Below are 27,334 nucleotides of genomic sequence, written 5' to 3' on the forward strand. Positions count from 1 at the left end.
TGCAGATGATAACAAAATATTCAAACGTGATTCCGTCTTTCGTACACTTATGATCTGTAATTATAGAATCCCACAAAAACTTGGTATCTTGCTCCACCTTCTGTACAACCATTGATGAACGAAACAGCACGGTTTAACATTAACACAATTTAAATTTTTGTTTTCTGCATATTTCCCCGCTTGGCCTTATGAATTCTGGATTCTCAAAAATTGAATTTTGAGTAACTTGTAAAAAACTATTTTTCAAACCATAGAAGTTACGCCCCTCGAGGTCGTAATATTATTAAAAAAATAATTCTTTTCACTTATTTCTTTATCCGGATACTTTTTCCTGAGGTTCGTAAACAAAGTTTAGTAAGGTATAGAATATTTAGATCAGGGGTGGCCAAGATTATTAACAGGCGGGCAAAATTTTAGTACTAAGACTTGCCTGCGGGCCACACAAAAAAAAATTCTTTAATATTAAATGCAAACGAATTTAAGTGGGTTTCCTGAAATATAAATATAGTCAAATATTTTTTTATATGTTTTAAAAATAAAGATTTTCGAGATTCAGTATAGATTTTTATCAGTTCTTCTTTATTTGATCAACACAAAAATTTTATAAATGTACTAGCAGACCCGGTAAACTTCGTCTTACCATGTCAAACTTTGTGTCCATTTTATATTTATACGTCGCTGATTAACTTAAAAATAGCATTAAATATTGATTTGTTGATCGTCTCGCTGTCCTAGATTTTTTACATTTCCCTCCTTCCGTATACTTGAATCAGTTCCCGAATAGCACTTGGCATGGCATGAAATCTTTTTTATATTCATGCAATCAAAAAATGCAAATTAAATTCCTTTTTAACTTAAACTCAATGAATCCAGGAAACGATTGGTTTTGAAAGAAGGAAAGAATATGTTTAAAAGATTTTTTTTTGATATTCAACCAAATCACAGCATTTAGTCTACTTTATCTTAAAAGGCATATGGGCTAATTTAACCCATTTTTATCAAGAGTTTCTAATTGAAGCATTGCGATGTTCTGATTTAAAAATTTCTTTAACATTATTGGTGGTAAGTTGCGTATTCACTTAGGTTTATGTAATATTTTCAACATTCATTAACTTTTAATTAAAAAGCAGATTTTTTTATATTAAACAGAACAAAATTAAATAATCTGTACAGGCTACGATGGTTTCATCAGTTCATTTTATTTTCATGTAAACATCTCTCAAAACCATAAAAAATTGAATGTCTTTTAGATTGTAATTCTTAATTTTCAATAAAGAATCATCGGGGCAAGTGCAAACGGATATCACCACAGTTCAACTTTCATATTCTCTAAAAAAATCTCAAATGGTAGATATTTCATGGCTAAAGGCGTGTTTGCATTTGTTTCATCCTGTCAAATGACAGGAGTAAAAATTATTTTTGACCCTTTCCGGTCATATTCAAAATTTATCGAAAAAAATACTGCTGCCACCGGGATATCAATCACAAAAAAAAAACTTTTCAACAGAAAAGAGGATCAAAAGTCTCTTCAATGTAGACAAAATATGTAAAACAAAACACACTTTTTATGTTAAGTACGTACTTGAAATCTGTGTAAACAAACAGTTTATAAGTAAACAGTTTTTCGGTGAATGATTTTAAAAAAAAGTTGAGTTTGTTTGTCAGATTGTTAATTTGGACCCATCAATTTATAGATGGAGAGTTAATTTGTATTCACATTAACGGACAGGTTCTTCTTCAGTTTATGTCTGTTCATTTTCAATGGCTTTTTTTTTGTTGTTCTACAAATTTGAAGACGCTTGATACGTCTTCAGTTAAGTACATTTGTACATGTTCAAAAAATGTTTTAGATCTATTCTGTTGAATACATCTTTTTCATTTTACTGTTTTCGGTATAAATAAAAACTAACCTTCTAAGCATAAAGATTATACAATTGTACGTAAATCATTCCGCTTTCTTTTTTTTATTCAAAACTTCTTACTTAAATTATGTATCAGTATTAAATTCATATTTTTTAGACAACAATTGCTGCTTCAATTAACACGAAATCAAAATAGTTGTAATTTTTAAAATCTTTTAAATGGTTTATATTCGATCGGCAAAATATCAATCAGGGTAACATCTAGGTTTCATTTATTCATATGTGCTGTACAAATCAGCTAAGAATCAAGTAGAAAAAAAAACACATCTAGGCTTCATATCGCCACCACGTGCATTGAAAGTATGCTTGGTTGAGAAATAAGCGCCGAAATGTTCCCACTAATCAGTATGCTATGCCCTGGTTACTATGCTCTCACGACGTTTGCTTGCGACGCCTCGACCTTGGAGACGAAAAACAAACCGCTCGCCCGGCGCTCAAAGTAAAGGAAATCTCGAAAAAATTGAAGGCCATGACTTTAATTTGATTCAAATTATTACAAATTTAATTGTTACGGACAATTGATGCGACTTTTTGTTATTTTTATTCGATATTAACCGATTCGCATGCCCACAGAATATTCTAAAAATAATTTCATTTGAATCGGTTAGCTAATTCCGGAGGAGTAGTACTACAAACACCGTTACAAGAGAATTTTATATAATAGATATAAGCTAACAGACAAGATTATACCTTCCAATTCAGACTCAATAAATGGGTAATGAATTAAATTTAATTTCTTCGAAAATACTTCACGCACATAGCGTTTTTAGAGATTTTAAACTTTCTGGGTTTTTTTTATCCCATAAGGATCACTCTGCAGAACGGGATTGTTCAAAATAAAATACCCTTCCTAAGCTTTTCGCATTTGAGATGAAATTTCTTTACGCTTTTTAGTGATAATAATAAAAAAAATAATATTAAAAATTTGCACAAACCTAATCTGAATGTTTTAAATTCAAAATAACGTTCTTTTAAAATTTTCCATTTGTTAAAATTTTAATTCCATAAGTGAGAAAGCCGTTGATAAAAAGGTGTATTTTTTTTATCAACTTATCATTGTTATTTAACATCTTTGAATTAAAAAAAATCAAGAAAAAGCAAATAACTATAAAAAATATATTTTACAAAAGTCCCCCTTCTTCGTAATACGTAAGTACCAAATAAGTTCAAGTTGAAATTTAGATAAATTTTACCTAACAGAATATTTTTATTGCAGAATCTGGCTTTAGAAAGGACTGCCAAAATTTCCTTAACCTAGATTTAGGATGGCGGGATTCGATCCCTGGACCTCTGTCTTATTAGCCAGACACGTTCGCCATTAGGCTAAACGACCACCCCAATGATGTGATTACAATATAATGTGATAATTTTACAAAGATTTCAATTGTTTTGAGCTTCTGCTTTCCTGTTTGATTTCTTTCAATCGAAGCTGACAAATGAAATTTCGGACAACGAAGTCAAAAAATACTAAATTTATGTTTTGTAAAAATTTTGTGAATGATTTTGAAATACGGTGAATTTATAGATCAAAATAAATATAAATATTTTTTTACTTTTCCATTATCATTTTAATGTACTGAATTATTCGAGTTTTTTTTCGTAATATATCTCCCTGACGCCTTCTAAACTCTTCAAAAATATACCAACTCTCCAAGACTGTCAACGCTCCCAGAATAGTGGAGGCCACTTTCAATACCACTTGTATGAAGTAACAAATATTTATTGCATAATACGCGATTGTAAAGTACAAACAATATATGAAATGTTGTGAAATTGAATAGTATTAAAAATGTTTCTCTTTTACTTGATAAAATAAAGTCGGTTTTTTTAAATGATGTAGAAGGAAAACATTCAATTCTGAAAAAAGCTTTGCGGGCCACAAAACAACAGGCACGGGCCACATGTGGCCCGCGGGCCATGGTTTGGCCACCCATGATTTAGCTTACATTTCAAATTCACATTCAATAAGTTAATGTATGGACAAAACGATCCAAAATTTTTCCAGGTTTTTTCCAGGTTTTTTCCGCTTTTTCCGGACCCATTTTCAGTTCCCGGTTTTCCCGGTTCGCTGGCCACCCTGGTCAATCATTTGAGAAGATAAAATAAAATAATAATTGTACTGCGGAATACGTAGGTACAAATCTAAATTCCCATATAAATCACTCCAATGGAAAGTTACAACATAATAAAAATAAAGTGACCAATAACTCACCCTCGGTCTAGTGTCCACCACATACATGTAGGAACAGTTGGGATTGGTTTTCCTGACGGCTTCCAGCATCTGTTCGTCCTCCAGACAGCGAGCCGAGAAGCCGGACAGTGGCTGACTGCATCGACATATCGATGCCTTGTTCGGGTGCAGGTAGGTCAGTGCCGGCAGTCGGCCCTTGGACCGGAACCGAGAACTCCCGAGCAGCATGGCGGTGCTCGATTCCGACGGCACGTACAGCTGCTGCGGGTACGTGTCGCACAGTTCGTAGTTTTGATTTAGCGTGCACAGACTCCACTGGTCGTTCGGCACCCGCATTCGCCGAAATTCGTTCTCCAGCTTGAAGTAGTCCCATCCGGTGACCTTGGGCAGCTCTTTGGCTGCGGTGCTGTACTGGAAGCAGTACAGGTTTTTGATATTCACCGGCTGGTAGAGCTTCATCAGCGTCGTGTAGACATCGTGGCACTCACGCTCCTTGGAAATGACGAACGTGATTGAGAGGAAGGTTTTGCAGCGGATAAGTAGTGGGGAACCAGTCGTCGTTAGGGGCAGCTTTTCCACGTTGGCGATCTGCATGTACAGCACCTGCAAATGAATTAGGAAAAAGAGAGAAAAAAATGTTGAGGAAATTGAAGAGCTTTTTCTCGGGAATAAACAACGCCATTCAAAAAATTTAAAAAAAAAAAACGAAGAGGAGAAAAACAAATCCAGTCCGAATAATTGATGCAATTGTGGGTGGGTGTTTGAAGTGGATTTGCTTTGCCGCAGCGAATTAGTGCTGCTGCTGCATTCCCAAACTAAAGGTTTCCTTCTAGCAGGTTGAAGAGAGTTATTTAGTGGTATGAATAAGGTTTAGCAATTGCTTCGGCAGCTTTTACTTAGCTCGAAATCAAGCAAAGCAAAAGCCCAAAGCATTTGCTTAGTTTGGTATGAATAAACATTTGCTTAGCGGATGTGTACTAAACTCTTAGAACATAGCTTTTGCTTCGAAAAATAGAGCTATCCAACCAGCAGAATCTGAAGTTTTCTAAAGTTAAATGAAAGAAGACGATCAGAAAATTTAAAAGTCCGCCTAAAATAGCCATGAAGTCGACGTGCGGATGGTGGGTGTAAGAACGACCGGAAAGTTTTTGGTTATTGCGTGCTCGTATGTTGATGTTTGAAGAAAAATGAAAACATATTCGAATATAGTCAAACAACAAATGACCTAACTTTAACATTTATCATAGCTCTCCCACACGTATTCGGATCGGGATAATCCGATGTATAAAAAATAGGCAATAGGCGCGCATCTTAATTTAATATTTTTTTAAATCTTAGAATTATATAAAAATCATATGAATATGGAAGTCTGAATTATATTTTAAATTATTACAATTTTCTTTCAACTTCAAGCCGATTGGAACTTCTTCCACTATAGCCGGAATTTTTAATTTAGAATATTTACTGATTGATTTGTTTAGTTTCATCTTAGACGAATCATTTCATACAACGACAGGAATATGAAAAAAAGCTGGATTATCACTCCGACTTTTCTTTATCCATGTTGAAAATGCCTTTTTGAATTGTATTGAAGTGTAATATTGCTAATTTAATAAATTCATGACATTGCTAAAGAATTTTTTATTGGAAAAGTCTGCTACCGAGCATGCTTAGAAAATAAAGCAATTGCTAGGAGATTTGTCGAGCGATTACTTCAGATTTGGGCTTTATTCATACCAAATTAGCTTGTTCTAAAAGTAAAAGCTCCTGACAGAGAAAACAGCTGTCAAAAAAAAACTTTATTCATATCAACCGAAGCAATTGCTTTAAGCGACTGCTCGACTGCTCGATTTAGTTTAGCAAAAGCTATTGCTAAGTTTTTTTCATACCACCTATTGAGTTAGTTCAGTTGTTCTAGCCTAGCACGTCATTCAAGATTCAATTAAATATGAATACTTCATGCCCACTCATGGAAAAATAATGTTTTATAAGTGCAGAACCCTCCATTCAGAAGATTCAAACAGAACTAGAACAATGATACATGACGATTTGGTAAGTTTTTTAAGTTAAGTTGAATTTTTCAAACAAAGATTCATTAATTAATTCGGAAGCCTAAATTGATTTCTATCTATTTTGAGATCACTTCGTCAACTCATGCACCTCAGACAAGGAAGATAATCTTCAAGCGGAAAATCGTCTAAACTTCAATCTGATGAACTTCAAACTTGCAAGTCACAAATCCGGATTTTGACTTCACTATTTTGGGTTTGGCAGGTTAGCGATATGACCCAGTAACGAAATACATATGTATTGCAGTTTATGTTTCAGCAATTCGAGAACAGAGAAGAGGAATATACATATAAAAAGCTATCAACCGTCAGGCCCAGTTACACCGTGCAATAAGGTAGGGGAGATAAGGGCATAACGAGCACTCAGGGCATAATAAGCACTCATCTTTTCTACAAAAGTACGTATTTTCTTAAAACAATTTTTCATGAGGAAATATTTAGTCGTTCCTATAGTATTAATTTATCACCAAAAAAGAAATATCCTTTTCATCTTCACAGAAATATTAAAAAATAACCAGCTAGGTTCTCAAGTGACGAAAATATTATAATTTTTGAGCACCATCAAATAAGCTTTTATGACATTTGAATCATCTTGATCTAAAATGTCCGCACTGCAACATGATTTACACATTGTTTCTCAATTTTCACCATCATAAAAAATTTTATTTTTCACCTTTATCAATTTTAAAACGCGCTTAAATTTGTTGACCTGGGGCGAACAGAGCACTATCAATCAAGGTAAGATGAGCATTTTCTGCCGTTTAATCTAGCAGCGAATTAAACTCGATGAAGTCATTTGGCCTATTGGTAAAGTGTCGGAGAGGTTATCAGTAGACTCGAGTTCGATTCCTGTTCGAGGGGATTTTTTTCACATACCATTCATGATTGATTTTTTTGATTGTTACATTCAGTGCTCGAAACAGTCACCTTCATTGACAGAAAACGGGTTGAGTGTGAGAGAAAAAGCTCTCCCTTTCATCTTCTCCGGCAGTCGATGAAATAATCTCCGTTTGGAGAGAGAGAGCTTCTTGTTGACTGTGAATGTCTTCTCTTTTATTTCACCATTCGTTTCACACTCATTCGTTCCACAAAGTCGTGACAGGATCAAACGTTCAAAGATCATTCAATTGGATCCTCTTTGAATGTGTGAGCCAATCATTCTCTGTGCTTCTTTGCATGTACCGAAAAAAGTGATCAAAATTAATAGCGACTAAACGGTAAACGATAGACACTTGATGTCTTCGAGACAATTTATCTACGCAACAAAAACTTTCGTATTCAATTAAAAAACATCTTAAAAATTCATCTAGAAGGGAAAAATGCTTATTTCAATCAACTTATACGAGTTTGGCTGAGTTCATACATTTTTATTAATGGATTCATTTTTCAAAGTTATTAGCTTTCAGACGATGTAAACGCACGAAAAGCGCAGAAAAAGTCAATAAATGAATGATAAATCACAACAACAGAATAAACTCAATAGTGATTGAATGTATACAAATAAACTAATGCAATCTAATGTTTCGTTTTTACATAATTGAAAAGCTGATAACTTGAATAATTGAATCAAATAATAAAAAAATACTCTTGAAGTAATTGAATTGGTATAAATTCTTCTTGTCTCTATAATGTTCAACAAAGTTGGGTGTTTTAGCAATTTGAACATTGATGTGTATTGATGAATACACTGATTTTCTGAAACTTATTAAAAAAAATTATTTGACCCTCTAGTGCCAAACCCGCCTTAAGACGGGGTCTACTAAAATCGCCAGAAGTTAATTTTTTTACTACAATAATTTTTATTTACTTTTTTCGCAGAATCTTTCTAAATATGGTAAGCTAACAAACCATACTAATGCAAATGGTTTGACAAGCAGTTGTCAAAAGCCACAGCTAAGAAAAGTTTAAAAATATGAGAAAACTAAAAATTGACCTATTTTTTGAAAAATGATCAATTTGGTAGCCTCAGAAATCCTTGGTCAATGAGTTTTACGATCTAAAAAAATATTGGCAGTAAGGTTGAAAAGAAGTTACCGCCATTCTGGATTGATTTTTTTAGAAGACAAATTCCTAAGTTAGGTAGGAGAGATGAACCCCGCTTAAAGGTGGGGGTTGGAAAAGTATGACAACAATTCGAAAAATATGTACAGTATTTACTTTTTGTATAAGTTGAAATATCTCAGTTATTTGTGGAAAAATTTCAACAAAAATTACTTTAAAATATAACTATTGGTCAGGATTTATATATTTCAAAATTAAGAAGAAATTGGTTGAATTTATAGAAACTACAATCGAAAAAGTACTGAAAGTGAATTTCTTTAGCTCCTATGCAATTGTCAAAATTTCTGTCTCATCTGAAAAGTTTTTCGTAGAATAAACCTTGTTTGTAATCATAAAACTAGGCTTTTGGGAATTTTTCAGTGAAAAAAAAAATTGGGTTCTAGAGGATAAACAAAAACTGAAAAATTCTTATTTTATTTTTTAAATTGCTTCTAACTTTTTCTGTTTTTTCATTCGATTTCTGTGATGTCTTAGACATTTTTTTAATTGCACGATCTACATATCTATTAAATGAATCAGGTGTATACACGAAATATTTTTTAAAATTTTTTTATCTCCCTTCTATGTGAATCAATCATTTATTTTTAAATAGAATATAAAAAATTTTGTTGCGTTAATAAATACTCCCAAAGACATCAAGGTTCTATCGTTTACCGTTTAGCCGCTATAAATTTGATAGCTTTGCGCCGGGAACTACGCGTAAGTTCAACTTTTTTCAAACGGATTCCATTCATTTAAAATCGAAATGACTGAATTTGCATTGAAGCTCACAGTCATGTCCTCGAAGTGACTATGACCGTAGGCCAAAACGAATGGGAAGATGAGCGAAAGAAAATTGTAAACGCTGTCAGTCAAAGAGAGCTTTTTGAGTGAGAGAAGGCAATGAAGGAAACGAAAACGGAAGACTCTGAATGGAGAGAAATTTCACATTAACGCAAGGCTGTTAACAGTTTTAAGCTCTGGTTACATTATACGGCTAGTAGCATCATCCGTCAAACAAAACACCAGAAACATAATGTATGAGCATGTGTTAATTGATTGAATTCTACAAACAGATCTAGATTATTTTGTTATTGCTTTGTTTGATGAATTCACGACTCACCGTTTAGTGCAAAATGCGTCGATCATGAATGATAAATTGAAAAAAAAAATCACCTTGACCAGAAATCGAACTCGAGTCTACTGATTACCTCTCCGACACCTTACCAATAGGCCAAATCGTCAGAGGAAACATGTCAAGCTGTAGCTCTATTATTCAGTTGACTTCATCGAGTTGAATTCACTGCTAGATTCCCCGAAAGAAAAAGCTGATCTTGCCTTGATTAATGGTGCTTATACTGCCCCAGGGGGGTTCTCATTATGCCTCTACAGTGACTGATTTTCAGCTTTTGGCAAAAATTTTTAAACTGCATTTTTAAACTTTTTTATTTACTTTTTCAAGTTTCATCCAATAATTCAATAGACTATTTGAGGGACTGAACACGAAACAATGATGTAATTCACATATTATAGCTGTTCTCTATGGTTAAATAAGCGTTTTACTTAAGGTGGCCATTATGCCCTTATCTCCCCTACAACAAGTAATTCTTTTAAATGAAGCCTTCAAAATCCCTTATTTATTTGTTTTATTTTTTGTTTCGTTTTTTTAGTTTTTTGTTTTGGATCCACCAATCGATATGATATAAAAAGCGAAAAGAATAATTCCGATACCTCGACGTTGAATGTTTTTGAAAAAAAAATAAGGACAGAGCAAAACCAATATAAAATAAAATCAAGTTGTGAAAATTGCGTGGAAAGCCTTGAAATTCAAACGAAAATGTAAAAACTTGTTGAACAACTTGTTGTGCTTTAGCTGTTGTTAATTTTTGTTAATTTTTTAGAGGTAATTTTAAATGAAAATCAATTTTTTAATTTTTAGACACGATTCGAACGCACAGAGAGAGAATAAAGACAAAACCACACGTCGACTTTGTCGCTTGTTTTGAGTCAATATCAGGGACAATTTGATTCACTGTTCTTATGTGATTTAATGAAAAATTTGAATTCAAGAAATTTTGTTCAAATCTTGTTTAAAACATTGAATTTAAAGAAAGAAACATCCAATAAACGTTAATTCGTTTCCGTGCCAATAAATCCGAACAAAGATGAGTAAATCAAAAACTTTATCTAATTAGATCAGTGGTATTCGGGAAGCAATCGAATAAAGAAGGACTTTCATATACCTTAATCAGAATCGGTGTTTCTGTAGATTCTATTGAGAAAAATTTTAACCGTGCCGCAGAGCTTGGATTGGATCCGAGGTTGGGAATAGTTTTTCAGGCCAATATTTTTATGTTTTTAATTCATGTCTAGATTGAGTCCAGATTAGTCTTGATTTTCCAAAATTTTCAAATGAAATGGCCCAGAATTCCTCGCCCGTGCGAATACGAGTGATAAAAAGTATGGTATCAAATTTGTTCTTAAAATAATAAATTTCATGGTTCTTAGTAGTAAATAAAAATTACAGACTGATGGCGGCTTCTATTGTTAGAAGAACTTAACAACACACGCTTGATAGAAAATACTGCAAGCCATCCACTTAGACATAACGTGAAGTTCATGAGTCAGTGAGTGCAGTTTATATCGAAAAACACCACTTAAATATCATCTGAACCAAAGATTATCATCGGTTAAACTATTTTATAATTGATTTGTTTGATGTTCTCATCATTCAACTATAAATTCAGTTATAATTTAGATATTTTGATGAAAATCAGGACAAATCAGGAAGTTTGACAGACGTTTTTTCAAAAATCAGGACAATTAAAGCATTTTTGAAAAACCAGGACGGTCTCTCGAAAATCAGGACAAATCCTGAAAAATCAGGACACCGGGTATCATGCTGTCAACATTTTTAGGCACTGTAAATAGTTTCAAGTGATAAATAAACAATTTCAAATCGCTCGGCACATGTTTTGTCCCAGATTTCATTAGAATTCATTCTTTTTTGATAAACACCCTAGAAAAAAAACAAGTGAAGAAGATCTTATGCAGAATACATCTGTTAAAACTGATTGAATTCAGGTAATAACAAAGATACATAATTTTGTTTTTTTTTGTGGCCCAACCTAAAAGAAAGTTAGCAAGATGTGCCAGCATTGTTTAGATTTCATTCAATTCATTTAAATGAAAAAAGAGAATAATTATAAAGATTTTTCGAAATTTTAAACATGTTTGACAGTTAGATTTGTCAAGACAGACAAGTCAAGATAGGTTTAAAAAGCTCGTAAATTATCATTTGCTAGTTCGAACCTCTTGAGACAGTTCCACTTAAGCACGCTGCATTAGTGGCGGGAGCTTCCAATCCGCAATGCAAACAACCTGAGGCTTCTTCTGGTGCGGCAAACGTATTCTAGTGACATATAACGTATACTACATATTGTCCTAGCAGTGGAAAGTCAAGCGCCAAAACCCGCAGACTAATTCATCATTTCTGTCACCATCCATTTGCTTGCTTGCTTGCCGAGACCGGAGCAGAACTCCTGAAAAGAAACCTCGCATCCCGAAGTCCTATAAAAGCACAGCACTTCTTTATGAAGCTTCCGGCGGAAAAGGGGCCTAAAATAATGGCAACTGCCATCCGGCCAAGTTTATTAGCTTGGTCCCGGAAAAATGAGCCAATATTGACTAGGTCGAAAGTGCCGGAGGGATTTAGCTAAACCGTCATAAACTAACTGCTGCTGCTGCCTTCCTTAACGGGTGCTTTTGCTTCGATTGCCACGTGTAAATGTGATGTGGGTTGAGGCGATAAGTCGCTGCGAATATGTCGAATTGCCTTTGGCATTCTTATGTTTACACGCACAATAAAAACCGCACGGATTCCTAGTGCAAATATGCATGTTTCGTTAGATCATTGGTAGCTCATTTCTTCGAGTAGTTTTGCAAAGATATACAGGCAAACTAACATGACAGTGCCTATGGACTCGGATGATGATTTTCTATGGTTTGTTAGAGTTTAATTCAGTTTTCGTGTGATATCTTGACGACAAATGGTTTGATTATTTGTACACCCAAAATAATTTTGAAGTTTTTTCTCCGGGATTTTTCACGTAAATTGAGATTTTGTTGCATCATATCTATTCTACGTGAATTTTGTAGTAACCACAGAGTATCAAGGATGCCCTGGTAAAAGCTACTTTACTTTCACATAGCATACACATGATTTTCACGTGAATTCCAAGTGGATGATTTAAATCCGTTAATAAATTTTGAACACCCACGTCAAAAACCCGACGTGGTCGGGTTCAAAAATTGCGAAATCATTAAAAATGGTCAAATCAACCGTGTGTAGCGTTCTCAAACGTTTCCGTGACATGCGTACTATAGATCGGCAGGTTCATACCAAGCGTTATAGTGGACCTAAGAATCAGAAACTGCATTTGAAGGTGTTGAGAACGATCAAGGAAAACACAGGGTAGTCGGACTATGACATTGCCAAGAAATTCAACGCCGACCGGTGCACCGTCAGCAGAATTCGTCTACGCGAAGGAATACGATCCTATCGGACCAGTAAGCAACCAAACCGGACATTGAAGCAGAATTTAGTAGCCAAAGGACGTGCCCGCAAGTTATACAAGAAGATTCCAACGAAGTTCGACGGATGCATCCTCATGAATGACGAAACGTACGTGAAGATGGATTTTGGGCAGCTTTCTGGCCAAAAATTATGTAAAGCCACTGCAGTGGTGCACTGCACTGGTCATGGTGATGTCCCCGGCAACTTCAAATTCGTTTTTGCTGATAAGTTTGCAAGAAAGTGTTTGATCTGGCAAGGTATTTGCAGCTGCGGACGAAAAATTCCGGTTTTTGTGAAAAACAAGACCATGGACTCCGAAATTTACAAGGAGGAATGCCTGAAAAACTTTTTTTTTCGTACATTAGATCTCACAAAGGACTAGTTAAGTTTTCGCCAGATTTGGCAAGCTGCCACTACAGCTAGGAGGTTCTACAGTGGTATTGGGCCAACGGGTGGATTTTGTCGAAAAGGACATCAACCCACCCAACTGCCCTCAATTCCGCCCTATCGAAAAATTTTGGGCAATTGTCAAGCAGAAGATGAAAAAGAATGGTAGGACGACTCGGGAAGCAACAGAGATGAAGAGATTGTGGAACAAAATGGCCGCTGAGATCAGCGAATAGGGTGTTCAAACTATAATGAGTGATACTCAACCAAAAGTTCGAAAATTCATCAAAACAACATCGGAATAATTTTTTTATTATTTTTCCTTTAAAGTGCAATAAAAACCCTACATTTCAAGTACAAAACATTTTTATTTCGTTTATATAGCTCCGAGATAGACCCGTTTTAATGCGTCCAGATTTCTAGTGATCCATGCTTTATTCTGTGTCCCTTTTTTAGTTCTACGCGTACGCCTCAAAACCAGCTGCTGTGAGCTATCTTCATCAGTAGCAGTTTCCGAAGGGGGAGACCGATGCCGTTTTACAGAACTCTGATTTTTAACCTCTTCTTCATCTTCTTCCATCCGTTCTTGTTCTGCAAAACCTCTGAGTTCCTTGGTGAAACTGCTATCCGTCTCTTCAGGTTCAGTTTGTCGCTTGTCTAATTTTGTTGATGACGAGTTGCGAATTTCCGTTTGCACCTCTGGTTGAGTTCTTTTGATAACAGGAGATTGAACCTCTCCAGAGTAACTCACTGTAGTTTGCTGCTCTACCCTGCTAGCAGAACTAGCTGGGAGAACTACGCCGTCGAGTTGGTGAACATCTATATCTGATTGTGTTTTTCTGTTTCTACTTTGCGGGCAGGAAGCCTTTAGGTTGCCCTCTTGCTTACATAGATAACACTTCTGTTTGAGTCCTTCGTAGTAAACTCTCCCTTTACGATTACAAAACAACAAAGAACTTGGGATTTCATTAGTCATTTCTATGAATACACCTCTTATACCAGTAAAAGGGGTGAAATTATGAATCCTATTCGATTCGAGTTACCCGTTTCGAGCTGAACTCGAATCGAACTAGAATCAGTATTACGAATCTCGTTCGAGTTCTAAATTTTAAAATACTAGATTTTCGAGTAAATCGGGTAGTAGATCATCGCGAAACGTTCCATTCGAATCGAGATCGGTAATGCCAAAGTTGGTCGAATCGAACGAAACTCGATTGTTTCGAGTTCCATAATCCCGCCCCAGGTCCAACTCTAGTTCTGCTGGAAATTTTTCCCTCACCAGCCTTTTTACAGCTGCTATATTTGCGTTCGAAATTTCCGGAGGCAAATCAAAAACTCTGACATACCGGGTAAAGCAACACGCTATTGTCATTATAACATCCACCGTTGTTCCATTCGAATACTTAAACTGAAGATTCTCCGCATTCTGTGCAATCACATCCTTCATGGCCTCATCAGTTCTAAACTTTATGAACAGGGACTTCTCTTCGGCCACCTTGTAAGAGGTTTCCATTAGTGATCAGTCCGCATCTAAATCCTTAATAAACCGAGCCGTTTCTACCAAAGTTGGACTGAGGGCACCATCTGGGAACCTGAAGGCTATGGTATTCTTCAACAGCTCGTCGATCATTTTAAAAAACACTCACTGCAAGAATTCTGAAAATTAACTTATGACGCTTGGATCGAAATACATGTGTCCTCTACGAAGTCTGATCGTCAACCTAGCTTTCATAAGCACAGTGAGTTGAATTCACTAAAAATTCACGTAAATTGTAGGGAAGGCCCATGAAACGCGAATTTTTATAGGGACGTGTTTACTTATTGATCTCGTAGGATCTACGTGAAAATCAATTGGATAAAAATTATGTAGTTTTTCACGTAGCAGATTATTTTGGGTGTACAGCTCTTGGTTTGCTGCTACTGAATCCTCTAACTTTAAGTGATCCTGTAGGGTATCTGGGGATTTCTTCAACAAATTGTTAAAGTAGAACTAAGGTCAAATTGATACTGTAAACATGTATGTGTTTAGTTTTTTTAAACGACTTCAGGGTTCAAATTTTGAGTTGAAAGTTGGGAAAAGGAATTATCAATACAAACAATTCACTCATTTCAATATTGTTGTAAAAATGAAGCGTATAGTTGTGTAAATTTCTAAAAAGGATGTTCTATAACAGAAACAGGTATCATACCTTAATGGTTCTCTGTATGAAATGATTTGTATAAGGCTGGTAAAGGGGTTGTCCATAACTCTATACAAACCGTTAATTGTTTTCGATGAATTCGTTAGTTAAAACATCATATTTATGTGTTAATTGACACATATGTGACCATTGAGACGGTCAAGCAACTTTCGATATCAAATTTTAGGTCTGCATTTTACAAGAGTTGAAATGTTTACTAAACTTATTAAAAATAATGGGGAGATTATTTATTTTTCATATCAACTTACAATTATTGTTAGTTTCTGAGAGCAATGCTCCACAAATTAAGACGATACGTGATCTCGTAAATGAGCATTAGAAGCATTTTCGTTGAGCGGAAAAAAATTATTTGAGTTCATTGAGTTCACTGATAGCTAAAAATAAAATAATATACCCGCCCACAACGCGTGAATAGATAAGTGATGACTAACGGCATCAATACCAGAGGAAATAAAATAAGCTCCGATTTGTATTTGCGACCCCTCTAGTGTAAAGCAGGGATGAGCAACCCGCGGCCTGCTGGCCGCATGTGGCCCGCGAGACGTTTTTGTGCGGCCCGCGAAGCTTTATTACAATTTTTAGGACTTAACTTTTTTCTACAATGGATTGTGAGGAAAATTTTTAAGATTTGCTCAAATATGCACTTATCTGCATTTGTGCCAAAATCATTCAAATTGTTAACTTTTTTTCTGGCATTTCAATCATTAATTATGTTCTGATCAAAACATAAATACAATATTGTTTATTGGCATAACGTCATATTGGACTTTTTTTTATTGAGGGTACATTTTTCCTAATATTTTAACTCCTACTACTTCGAAAATCAAAATCCATCAAAGGGAGTCAGAAAAGCTGCCAAAAATCGGAAGCTATACACATGATCGAAGGAATGAAGTCATTATATTTCTTTCAAGCAAAAATAAATTTGTATGATAGAAAATATGCTCAGCAGATATTTTTTAAAATTATTCTATCCAATTCGGCTTGTTCTTTAGCATTCAAAAACTGGCAACAAAAGTTAAACCAAAACCTTTTGAAATATTTTTTATTTCTGAATATTGAAGAAAATTACGAAAGTTTAAAAACAAAGCCTGGGAAGACGATATTAGTTTTTTTTATAAACATGTATCAGCCGGCATCAGAGTTGCCGACAAAAATTATTGATTTTTGATGAAACAATAGATATCTGAAATTCTGTGATTCAACCCAAAAGGTCTTTAACGATTATCTGTAATCCTTTTCAGAAATTTGATAGAAAATTTATATCAAACATCTATCAATTGAGTTATTTCACTTATAATTCACATTCCACATTACCAAAGTCCAAAGGCTAACATTAAAACGCTATTCACTAATAAGTTCGCTACATTTTTGTTAGTATATTTATTTTTTAATTTAATTTTCAGAGAACTTACGGCTAATTGAACTCCGTTGCCTTGTATAATATAACATTCATCCGCATTCTTGCTTGAATAATTGCTACTAGTGAAGTTTGAGTTCCGTTACTTCACCAGAAATCTCGTGAGAAAATAAATTTGTCAACATAAATGTAGAGGACTAATAAGCGATTAGCGATTTATCGCCAGACACTAGCAAAAAAAAGCATGTAAATAACAGCACTCTTCCTTGAATGACTGCTTTTGGTGGAGTTTATCCGCTAGTACTAAAGTTTGGTAAAAAATATGTGTAACGGAGCAGAAAAATTAGCGATTAGAGTTTTCATGCCGAACACTGCCAAAGTCATTATAAAGCTTTGTAAATCCTATCTCATAAGATTAAAAATTGTAAAAAACCTGAAAAAAACTCTGGATTCAAGAATGTAGTTTTGAAGAATGTTGCATAAAAAATAGGTGAAATTGAACATTTTCTGTGATTTCGACAACCTTACTCAACATCTCAATGCAATTATCCAAAACAAACTTTAATTTAAAAAACGGGGTTTTTACCGTTTTTAGAAAAAAAAAATCTAGGCTTTGAGAAGTTATAATTGTTAAAAAAAATCAAAGAAAATCAATTAGCTATTTAACGTTCAACGCTAACAAGACGGTGATTTTTTTTTTCAATATATATTTTTCACACTCTTAGTTATCACTGTGGTAAGCTCCAGATGATTTTAAACTGATTTGATAGTAACGTTAAGTAATCGGTTTTAATAAGGATGTTGTAAGTAAAAATGTACGCCAAGCATTACTTTCAAAAAATTGAGATGATTTAAAAATGACAAAGATTTAGTGATGTACCTTTTCAACATCGGGTATTATGTGTCGCGAGCTCGCTAGTACAAACTACTAGTGTAAGTACCGGTAGAAATAAGTTGAGTTCCGATTTCATACCGGTACTAACATTAGCGAACTCGCGACACTAATTATCGTCACCTATAAGTCAAACCCTTTCACATAATTGGTCGCAAGTTAAACTAGGAGCTCATCTTATTTCCATCGGTACTAACACTAGTAGCTTGTATTAGCGAACTCACCGACAAATCATACTCTTTCACTAGACTGATCGCAAGTTAAAATCGGTGCTTATCTTATTTATACCGATATTAACACTAAAAGTTTGTACCAGTGAACTCGCAACACTAATTTTCGTCACATATATGTCAAACTATTTCCCTTGATAAATCGCAAGTTGAAAACGAAGCTTATCTTATTTCTACCGGTATTAACACTAGTAGCTTGTACTAGCGAACTTCCGACCACTAATTTCCGTCACTTTCAAGTCAAATCCTTTTATTAGAGGGGTCGCAAGTTGAAATCGGAGCTCAAATAATTTCTAGCTCTACTAACAGTAGTACTAGCGAACTCGCGACACTAATTTTCGTCACCTACAAGTCCAACCCTTTCACTTGACCGGTCGCAAGTTATAATCGGAGCTGAAATAAATATATCCATAACACAAGTTCAAAAAAAAAATCTGAATTCTAAAATAAATGCCAGGTCAGATAAAAAATTAACCATGATTGTTAGGAAAATGATAATAATGTTATTTATTATTCATCTTAGTTAACATTTCTTTTTTTTATTGGTTTATTGGGTTGATTAAAAAATTACGCTGTGATGTTTGAATTTGAAAAAATATCGTTATCGTGATTTGAAATGTGAATTTTTTATTGGTAAAAAATTAAAGGTTTATAATTTTAGAACACAGAAATTCAGAATTGTAAAAAATAGACAAATTTATCGAAAATGTTTCTAAAAATTTAAATAGCTTGACTTTAGAATTCGATTTTTTATTAAATTGAAAAAATATGTACTATAACATTCAGTAATTTTTTTTAAAATAAAACAAAACATGAAAATGAAAAAAAAAATTTTGAAAACTTAAAAAGGATATTTTATTTAAACATTTCTTACCGTTATAAAAAAGTGTTTATAGAATTTAATTACTAATTCAAGAGAACAGTATTTTTGTGCTTATGTTTTAGGTAAATTTAAACGTACTGAAATTGAATGTTTTGTTAAATATTAACTATCACATTTTGTTTTGATTATTTGGAGTTTTAAAATATGTCAGTTTTATGTGATCTCATTCATTGATAACTAAGGTTGCCAGATTGCCCGGTTTTATCCGGGTTTGCCCGAATATTTAATACATAATTTGGAGCAGTCCGGCCCGTCCCGATTTTCCGGATTTCATTGAAAATTTCCCAGATTTTTTGGCTAATCTAACAAAAAAGCGTATTGTGATGTAATTTTTTATTTATGCCTCCAAAACGAAATTTTTTGAGCAACAAACTAATAATAAAAGGTTTATTGGAACCCTAAAATGCAACAGAAATCTTGTCGATGAGTTTTGATGAAAAATATTTATTTTAAAATTTTTTTCTCTTGATTTATGTTGAGTAATTTCTGGGGATTGACAAAATTTGCTCGGGCATTGCCCAGATTCATGGTCGTCAATTTTGAAATCAATTCTAGGATATTGCCAGGTTTTTATATAAAATTGCCGGGATTTGTCCAGCCCGGATACATGTTGAAAAAATTCTGGCAACCTTATTGATAACTAGTTAACTATCAAACCTACATTTAAACTTCATTCAATTAAAGAACAATTCTATTATGATGATGACGATGCGTGATCTAAAACAGTAAAAATCAACAGTTTTTTTTAATATGAGAAGATATCATTACAAGTATTTTTAACATTACTGCAGAAAGTTTAAAAAAGAACTTGATTTCATTCACAAAGATTTATTGGAACCAAACGATCAGATTTATGCTATAAAAAGTATCTAAAATTAAATTTGATTTAAAACTTCTTTCAAAATTCGTGAAATGAGGAAAATTAACACAGAAAACTTTCTAGAACATTTTTCGCAGATCTCAAAATTACTTGAAGTCTTGATGAAAGTTGATAATTGATTCAAAACTTTGATTTTGAAATGTTATTTTTTTGTTTTCAAGTTTTGTTCAAAAAACTGCACAACATACTTGAAAGATTTTTGCCTATTTTGAAATGCTTTTTCAATAACAACAGCTGATAAAAAAATGTTAATTTTGTGGCCATGTGTAATTTATCAAAAACTTATTAAATGTGATGTTGAGCATTTAGTAGAACAAGGAACACAAATTAAAATTGTGACTGGAATTGGTTTTTTGAAGAATATTTCTTATCAGCATTACATTTTTAATGACATGAACGATATTTTTTGAGTCAAAATTTTTAGTTATAAGTTAGAGGATAATAGATTTTAAATTTTTTTTTTGCTAATTCTGTTGATCATCGTGAGAGGTAAACGCCTGTTACATGGTTGCCGATTTGTCGATATATGAAATTCGAATATTAATTGATTTTGAAGTTTAAAGCTCTGTTCTTTTTTAGTGACACTTGTAAATAAGAACCCATTCTATAGACGAGGTAGGGTTTTTGTATGTAAAGTTTAGAGTTTCAATATAAAAGGTAAATTGAATTGCAAATCGAAATTTACAATTAAAAATTAGTTTCAATGCGTGAACGTCATGTAGTGTGCTAATATAAAATGTTTCAAGCCTAGGGTAATTTAAGATTCAATTCCGCCGGAGGCGAGCCAAATTTCTGATTTGCTTGGTAATACTTTTTTTAAACACCTTTCAAGTTCCAGTAATTTTCCGACAATTCAGTGAAAATTTTATTCGGAAAAAATCTTCATGAGGGCGGTTAAACCCGTAGTTTGTTCTAGTGAACTAGCGACACTAATTCTCGTCACCTTCAAGTCAAATACTTTCACTAGAGTGATTGGCAGTTGAAATTTGAGGTTAACATTTTTCTAGTGGTACTAACACATCTACAAGTCAAACCCCTTCACTTGACCGGTCGCAAGTTGAAATCGGAACTTAACTTAACCCTATCTTAACCCAGTACTAACACAAGTAGCGCGTACTTGCGAACTCGCGACACTAATTTTCGCTACCTACAAGTCAAACTCTTTTACTAGAGGGTTCGCAAGTTGAAATCGGGGCTGAACTAAATTCTCGCGGATTTTAATAGCGAACTCGCGGCACTAGTTTTAAACATAACAGCTACATGAATCCTTTCCAATGACTGCGACTTTGGTTCTGTGTGACGGTCAAACGATATTTGTCACATTTACCATCCCTGTTGAATATTGTTCATATGATCAATTGAATAGAAAATTATGAATAATTTCAAAAGTCAAGCTTCATGAAATAAAGATCATAAAAAATACTTGAATTTGGAAAAAGACTGGTTTCTAGTATACATATTCCTATTTTCTTCAATGGACTTTCTTAGGTAAAGGATTGACTTGTAGGTTACGAAAATATGTGTCGCGAGCTCGCTAGTACAAACTACTAGTGTAAGTACCGGTAGAAATAAGTTGAGTTCCGATTTCATACCGGTACTAACATTAGCGAACTCGCGACACTAATTATCGTCACCTATAAGTCAAACCCTTTCACATAATTGGTCGCAAGTTAAACTAGGAGCTCATCTTATTTCCATCGGTACTAACACTAGTAGCTTGTATTAGCGAACTCACCGACAAATCATACTCTTTCACTAGACTGATCACAAGTTAAAATCGGTGCTTATCTTATTTATACCGATATTAACACTAAAAGTTTGTACCAGTGAACTCGCAACACTAATTTTCGTCACATATATGTCAAACTATTTCCCTTGATAAATCGCAAGTTGAAAACGAAGCTTATCTTATTTCTACCGGTATTAACACTAGTAGCTTGTACTAGCGAACTTCCGACCACTAATTTTCGTCACTTTCAAGTCAAATCCTTTTATTAGAGGGGTCGCAAGTTGAAATCGGAGCTCAAATAATTTCTAGCTCTACTAACAGTAGTACTAGCGAACTCGCGACACTAATTTTCGTCACCTACAAGTCCAACCCTTTCACTTGACCGGTCGCAAGTTATAATCGGAGCTGAAATAAATATATCCATAACACAAGTTCAAAAAAAAAAATCTGAATTCTAAAATAAATGCCAGGTCAGATAAAAAATTAACCATGATTGTTAGGAAAATGATAATAATGTTATTTATTATTCATCTTAGTTAACATTTCTTTTTTTTATTGGTTTATTGGGTTGATTAAAAAATTACGCTGTGATGTTTGAATTTGAAAAAATATCGTTATCGTGATTTGAAATGTGAATTTTTTATTGGTAAAAAATTAAAGGTTTATAATTTTAGAACACAGAAATTCAGAATTGTAAAAAATAGACAAATTTATCGAAAATGTTTCTAAAAATTTAAATAGCTTGACTTTAGAATTCGATTTTTTATTAAATTGAAAAAATATGTACTATAACATTCAGTAATTTTTTTTAAAATAAAACAAAACATGAAAATGAAAAAAAAAATTTTGAAAACTTAAAAAGGATATTTTATTTAAACATTTCTTACCGTTATAAAAAAGTGTTTATAGAATTTAATTACTAATTCAAGAGAACAGTATTTTTGTGCTTATGTTTTAGGTAAATTTAAACGTACTGAAATTGAATGTTTTGTTAAATATTAACTATCACATTTTGTTTTGATTATTTGGAGTTTTAAAATATGTCAGTTTTATGTGATCTCATTCATTGATAACTAAGGTTGCCAGATTGCGCGGTTTTATCCGGGTTTGCCCGAATATTTAATACATAATTTGGAGCAGTCCGGCCCGTCCCGATTTTCCGGATTTCATTGAAAATTTCCCAGATTTTTTGGCTAATCTAACAAAAAAGCGTATTGTGATGTAATTTTTTATTTATGCCTCCAAAACGAAATTTTTTGAGCAACAAACTAATAATAAAAGGTTTATTGGAACCCTAAAATGCAACAGAAATCTTGTCGATGAGTTTTGATGAAAAATATTTATTTTAAAATTTTTTTCTCTTGATTTATGTTGAGTAATTTCTGGGGATTGACAAAATTTGCTCGGGCATTGCCCAGATTCATGGTCGTCAATTTTGAAATCAATTCTAGGATATTGCCAGGTTTTTATATAAAATTGCCGGGATTTGTCCAGCCCGGATACATGTTGAAAAAATTCTGGCAACCTTATTGATAACTAGTTAACTATCAAACCTACATTTAAACTTCATTCAATTAAAGAACAATTCTATTATGATGATGACGATGCGTGATCTAAAACAGTAAAAATCAACAGTTTTTTTTAATATGAGAAGATATCATTACAAGTATTTTTAACATTACTGCAGAAAGTTTAAAAAAGAACTTGATTTCATTCACAAAGATTTATTGGAACCAAACGATCAGATTTATGCTATAAAAAGTATCTAAAATTAAATTTGATTTAAAACTTCTTTCAAAATTCGTGAAATGAGGAAAATTAACACAGAAAACTTTCTAGAACATTTTTCGCAGATCTCAAAATTACTTGAAGTCTTGATGAAAGTTGATAATTGATTCAAAACTTTGATTTTGAAATGTTATTTTTTTGTTTTCAAGTTTTGTTCAAAAAACTGCACAACATACTTGAAAGATTTTTGCCTATTTTGAAATGCTTTTTCAATAACAACAGCTGATAAAAAAATGTTAATTTTGTGGCCATGTGTAATTTATCAAAAACTTATTAAATGTGATGTTGAGCATTTAGTAGAACAAGGAACACAAATTAAAATTGTGACTGGGATTGGTTTTTTGAAGAATATTTCTTATCAGCATTACATTTTTAATGACATGAACGATATTTTTTGAGTCAAAATTTTTAGTTATAAGTTAGAGGATAATAGATTTTAAATTTTTTTTTTGCTAATTCTGTTGATCATCGTGAGAGGTAAACGCCTGTTACATGGTTGCCGATTTGTCGATATATGAAATTCGAATATTAATTGATTTTGAAGTTTAAAGCTCTGTTCTTTTTTAGTGACACTTGTAAATAAGAACCCATTCTATAGACGAGGTAGGGTTTTTGTATGTAAAGTTTAGAGTTTCAATATAAAAGGTAAATTGAATTGCAAATCGAAATTTACAATTAAAAATTAGTTTCAATGCGTGAACGTCATGTAGTGTGCTAATATAAAATGTTTCAAGCCTAGGGTAATTTAAGATTCAATTCCGCCGGAGGCGAGCCAAATTTCTGATTTGCTTGGTAATACTTTTTTTAAACACCTTTCAAGTTCCAGTAATTTTCCGACAATTCAGTGAAAATTTTATTCGGAAAAAATCTTCATGAGGGCGGTTAAACCCGTAGTTTGTTCTAGTGAACTAGCGACACTAATTCTCGTCACCTTCAAGTCAAATACTTTCACTAGAGTGATTGGCAGTTGAAATTTGAGGTTAACATTTTTCTAGTGGTACTAACACATCTACAAGTCAAACCCCTTCACTTGACCGGTCGCAAGTTGAAATCGGAACTTAACTTAACCCTATCTTAACCCAGTACTAACACAAGTAGCGCGTACTTGCGAACTCGCGACTTTCGCTACCTACAAGTCAAACTCTTTTACTAGAGGGTTCGCAAGTTGAAATCGGGGCTGAACTAAATTCTCGCGGATTTTAATAGCGAACTCGCGGCACTAGTTTTAAACATAACAGCTACATGAATCCTTTCCAATGACTGCGACTTTGGTTCTGTGTGACGGTCAAACGATATTTGCCACATTTACCATCCCTGTTGAATATTGTTCATATGATCAATTGAATAGAAAATTATGAATAATTTCAAAAGTCAAGCTTCATGAAATAAAGATCATAAAAAATACTTTAATTTGGAAAAAGACTGGTTTCTAGTATACATATTCCTATTTTCTTCAATGGACTTTCTTAGAGCAATTTTTTAAAACGACACAAGTAGCGTGTACTTGCGAACTCGCGATACTAATTTTCGCCACCTACAAGACAAACCCTTTCATTAGAGGGTCGCAAGTTGAAATCGGAGCTGAACTAAATTCTAACGAATTTTAGTAGCGAACTCGCGACACTAGTTTTAAACATAACATCTACATGAATCCGTTCCAAGGACTGCGACTTTGGTTCTGTGTTACGGTCAAACTATATTTGCCACATTTACCATCCCTGATTAAAAGTGTTAATATGATCGATTAAATAAAAAAAATTTGAACAATTTCGAAAGTCAAGCTCCAAAAAAACCTTAATTTGGAAAAAAGACTGATTCCTAGTAAAGATATTTCTATTTTCTTCAATGGACTTCCTTCGAGCCAATTTTTAAAACGATTTAAGGCTCGTTGACTTGTTCATTTGATGCTTGCACCCTTTTTCCTACACGACGTTAGAATGGGTTATACTTCCAGAATAATCCAATCGGTGCAAATGCAATCAACGTTAATTGGACGTAGAATTGTTCTAAGTGAAATTAAATGTGAATTTACAGCTACTGTACTCTAATTAAATATCGATTTCCGGTGTTCCGTCCTTGAAAATCGAAGGAAAAAAAACCCGCAAGACAAAACAAGGAATGAGGGAAAAAACAACAATCTGCTTAATCAGGCTGGAGAAGGTGGAAGCAATCAGGTATGATGATGGTATGTTGTTTGGTAGAGGTACTCACCCAGGTTTCCTTGTTTGTTTCCGGATCTACGAAGATGAGATGCGTCGCCGTCAGGTAGAGCACTCCCACAATTGGGTTTTTGCTATTGTATCTGTCTATCATTCGCACACCTTCAATCTGCACAAGAGGCCGCCACCAGAAAAAAACATGGAAAAAGAGAAGAGAAGAAATTGTATCGTCAGCGGAAGGATATTAGATTCACAGTATGTTTCGGTTCGTAAAGTCGCGATAAAAAGCGTGAAAATGAACTAAGCGACACGGGATACGCATAGCACCCAAACACAGTGTACTATGCTATGTAGTATAACTAAGTTCGCGTGTGGCTGCCTTTTTCGTTTCACCGAAGTCTAAAAGCATAGACCCGGCGGATGTTTTGTCGTTCCGGTTCCGCTGGTTGAATCGAACCATGCCACAGCCTAGGAGCTGTTGTTTCAAAAGGTCTAAATTTATGAAATATATTATCCACAAATATAGCTAAAACATTTGTGTTTGTAATAAATTATAAATTTAATTAAACAACATTTTCGGCATTCGCCTAGTAACCATATTTTCTGAATGATTTCTATAGCGCCCTTCAGAGAATTCGGTTAAGAAACGAAGAAAAAACGCTCGGTTCCTAGAGCGAGTGTCAGCTGATGATATACTTTCATAATATTTTCTTATTTACGTCGTTCGGTTCGCTTCAGACGCCAAGATCTTCCATTGAGAGTGGTGACTGAACGGTGTCGTTCAACAAAAGATTATGATTCAACGATAAAATACAATTGATTTCTTAATCCTGGAGGTTAGTTTGCGAGCTACAACCTCTCATTTTCGCGTTCAGTTGTCAGAATAGTTAGAGTATGTAATGCGGCGATTTCAGCACTAAAATTAGTAGTGATGGGATCCTTAGGAAATATTTTCCATGTTGAAGAGAAATAGTTTATAATTGAATTTAGTTTATAAAATTGATGTTTTAAAGATTATTTCCATTGAATCAAAGCAATCGAAAGATTCCTTTTAATTCAACCACGGTAAATGAAAAGTTCATATACCAGTATTTCGATAGCAACTTACTACCTTCTTCAGTGAACGTTTTCGATTGATCGAAAACGTTCACTGAAGAAGGTAGTAGATTGCTATCGAAATACTGGTATATGAACTTTTCATTTACCGTGGTTGAATTAAAAGGAATCTTTCGATTGCTTTGATTCAGTTGAATCATTCAACCAAGTAGGCTCATACCACAACAGAGTTATTTCCATGATTAACTTAAGATACCATCGTAAAATTTTTAACAAAAGGTTTTTATGATATGTTAGCATAGCGTTTTTATGTAAGATTTTTAATTTTGTTTTTTTTTTTGGAAAGTCGAGTCACCTTACCGCCACGGGACTCTAGTTACCTTATTCCGATAGTCGGCGTAAGTGAAGTGAAGACAGTGTTGCTAGACCCTTGAAATAAAGAACTGCTGCTCGATTGGTGTTAAAAGAAAAGTTTAGATCCAGGCATATGCAAGTAACGCAACAAAAATCTACAGCTTTTAGAAAAAAATCCGAAAAGATATTATATGTTACTACACCTACAAATTAGACTCTACTCCAATACCTCCAAAGAAGTGGAATAATTGGCATAAAATTCTATGCCGGACCAGCACTAACAAGCTTTCTCATCGCTGTCATTGTCCTCCCAGCTCAACCGCATTGCATATGTCTGAAAGAAACAAAACATATCCCATATCCCATCACAAGACAAAGTGGGATGGAAACAGTCAGTAAGCAAGGATATTGTCAAATGATATACCGAGCGCTGTGTATGCATTAGAAAAAAAAAACATTCCTTTTTTTTCAAACCCAGCAAACAACCACCCGTTAAGATATCCGACAGTTTTTATGTAAACCGGCAATAGAAAACAGTTCTCTTATTCCATTCCCATTTCATTCCCATTCCCGTTCCCGTTCCATTCTCGTCCCATCCCAATTCCATTCCCAATCCA

At 33.9% G+C, this 27,334-nt stretch overlaps 1 protein-coding gene across 3 annotated transcripts in view; it reads right to left on the reverse strand.

The window, feature by feature from the left end:
- Positions 1-27,334, reverse strand: part of LOC129751364 (myotubularin-related protein 8) — a 125,890-nt gene that overhangs the window by 24,907 nt on the left and 73,649 nt on the right. For all 3 annotated transcript variants that reach the window (XM_055746822.1, XM_055746821.1, XM_055746820.1), the window contains exons 2-3: positions 25,360-25,476; positions 4,135-4,716 (exon numbers count right to left, since the gene is read on the reverse strand). In XM_055746822.1, coding sequence (XP_055602797.1) covers positions 4,135-4,716; positions 25,360-25,476 — 699 coding nt within the window. The remainder of the gene's footprint in view (positions 1-4,134; positions 4,717-25,359; positions 25,477-27,334) is intronic.

Source organism: Uranotaenia lowii, chromosome 3, assembly GCF_029784155.1.
Source record: "Uranotaenia lowii strain MFRU-FL chromosome 3, ASM2978415v1, whole genome shotgun sequence".
In the NCBI taxonomy this organism is placed as follows: Eukaryota; Metazoa; Arthropoda; class Insecta; order Diptera; family Culicidae; genus Uranotaenia; species Uranotaenia lowii.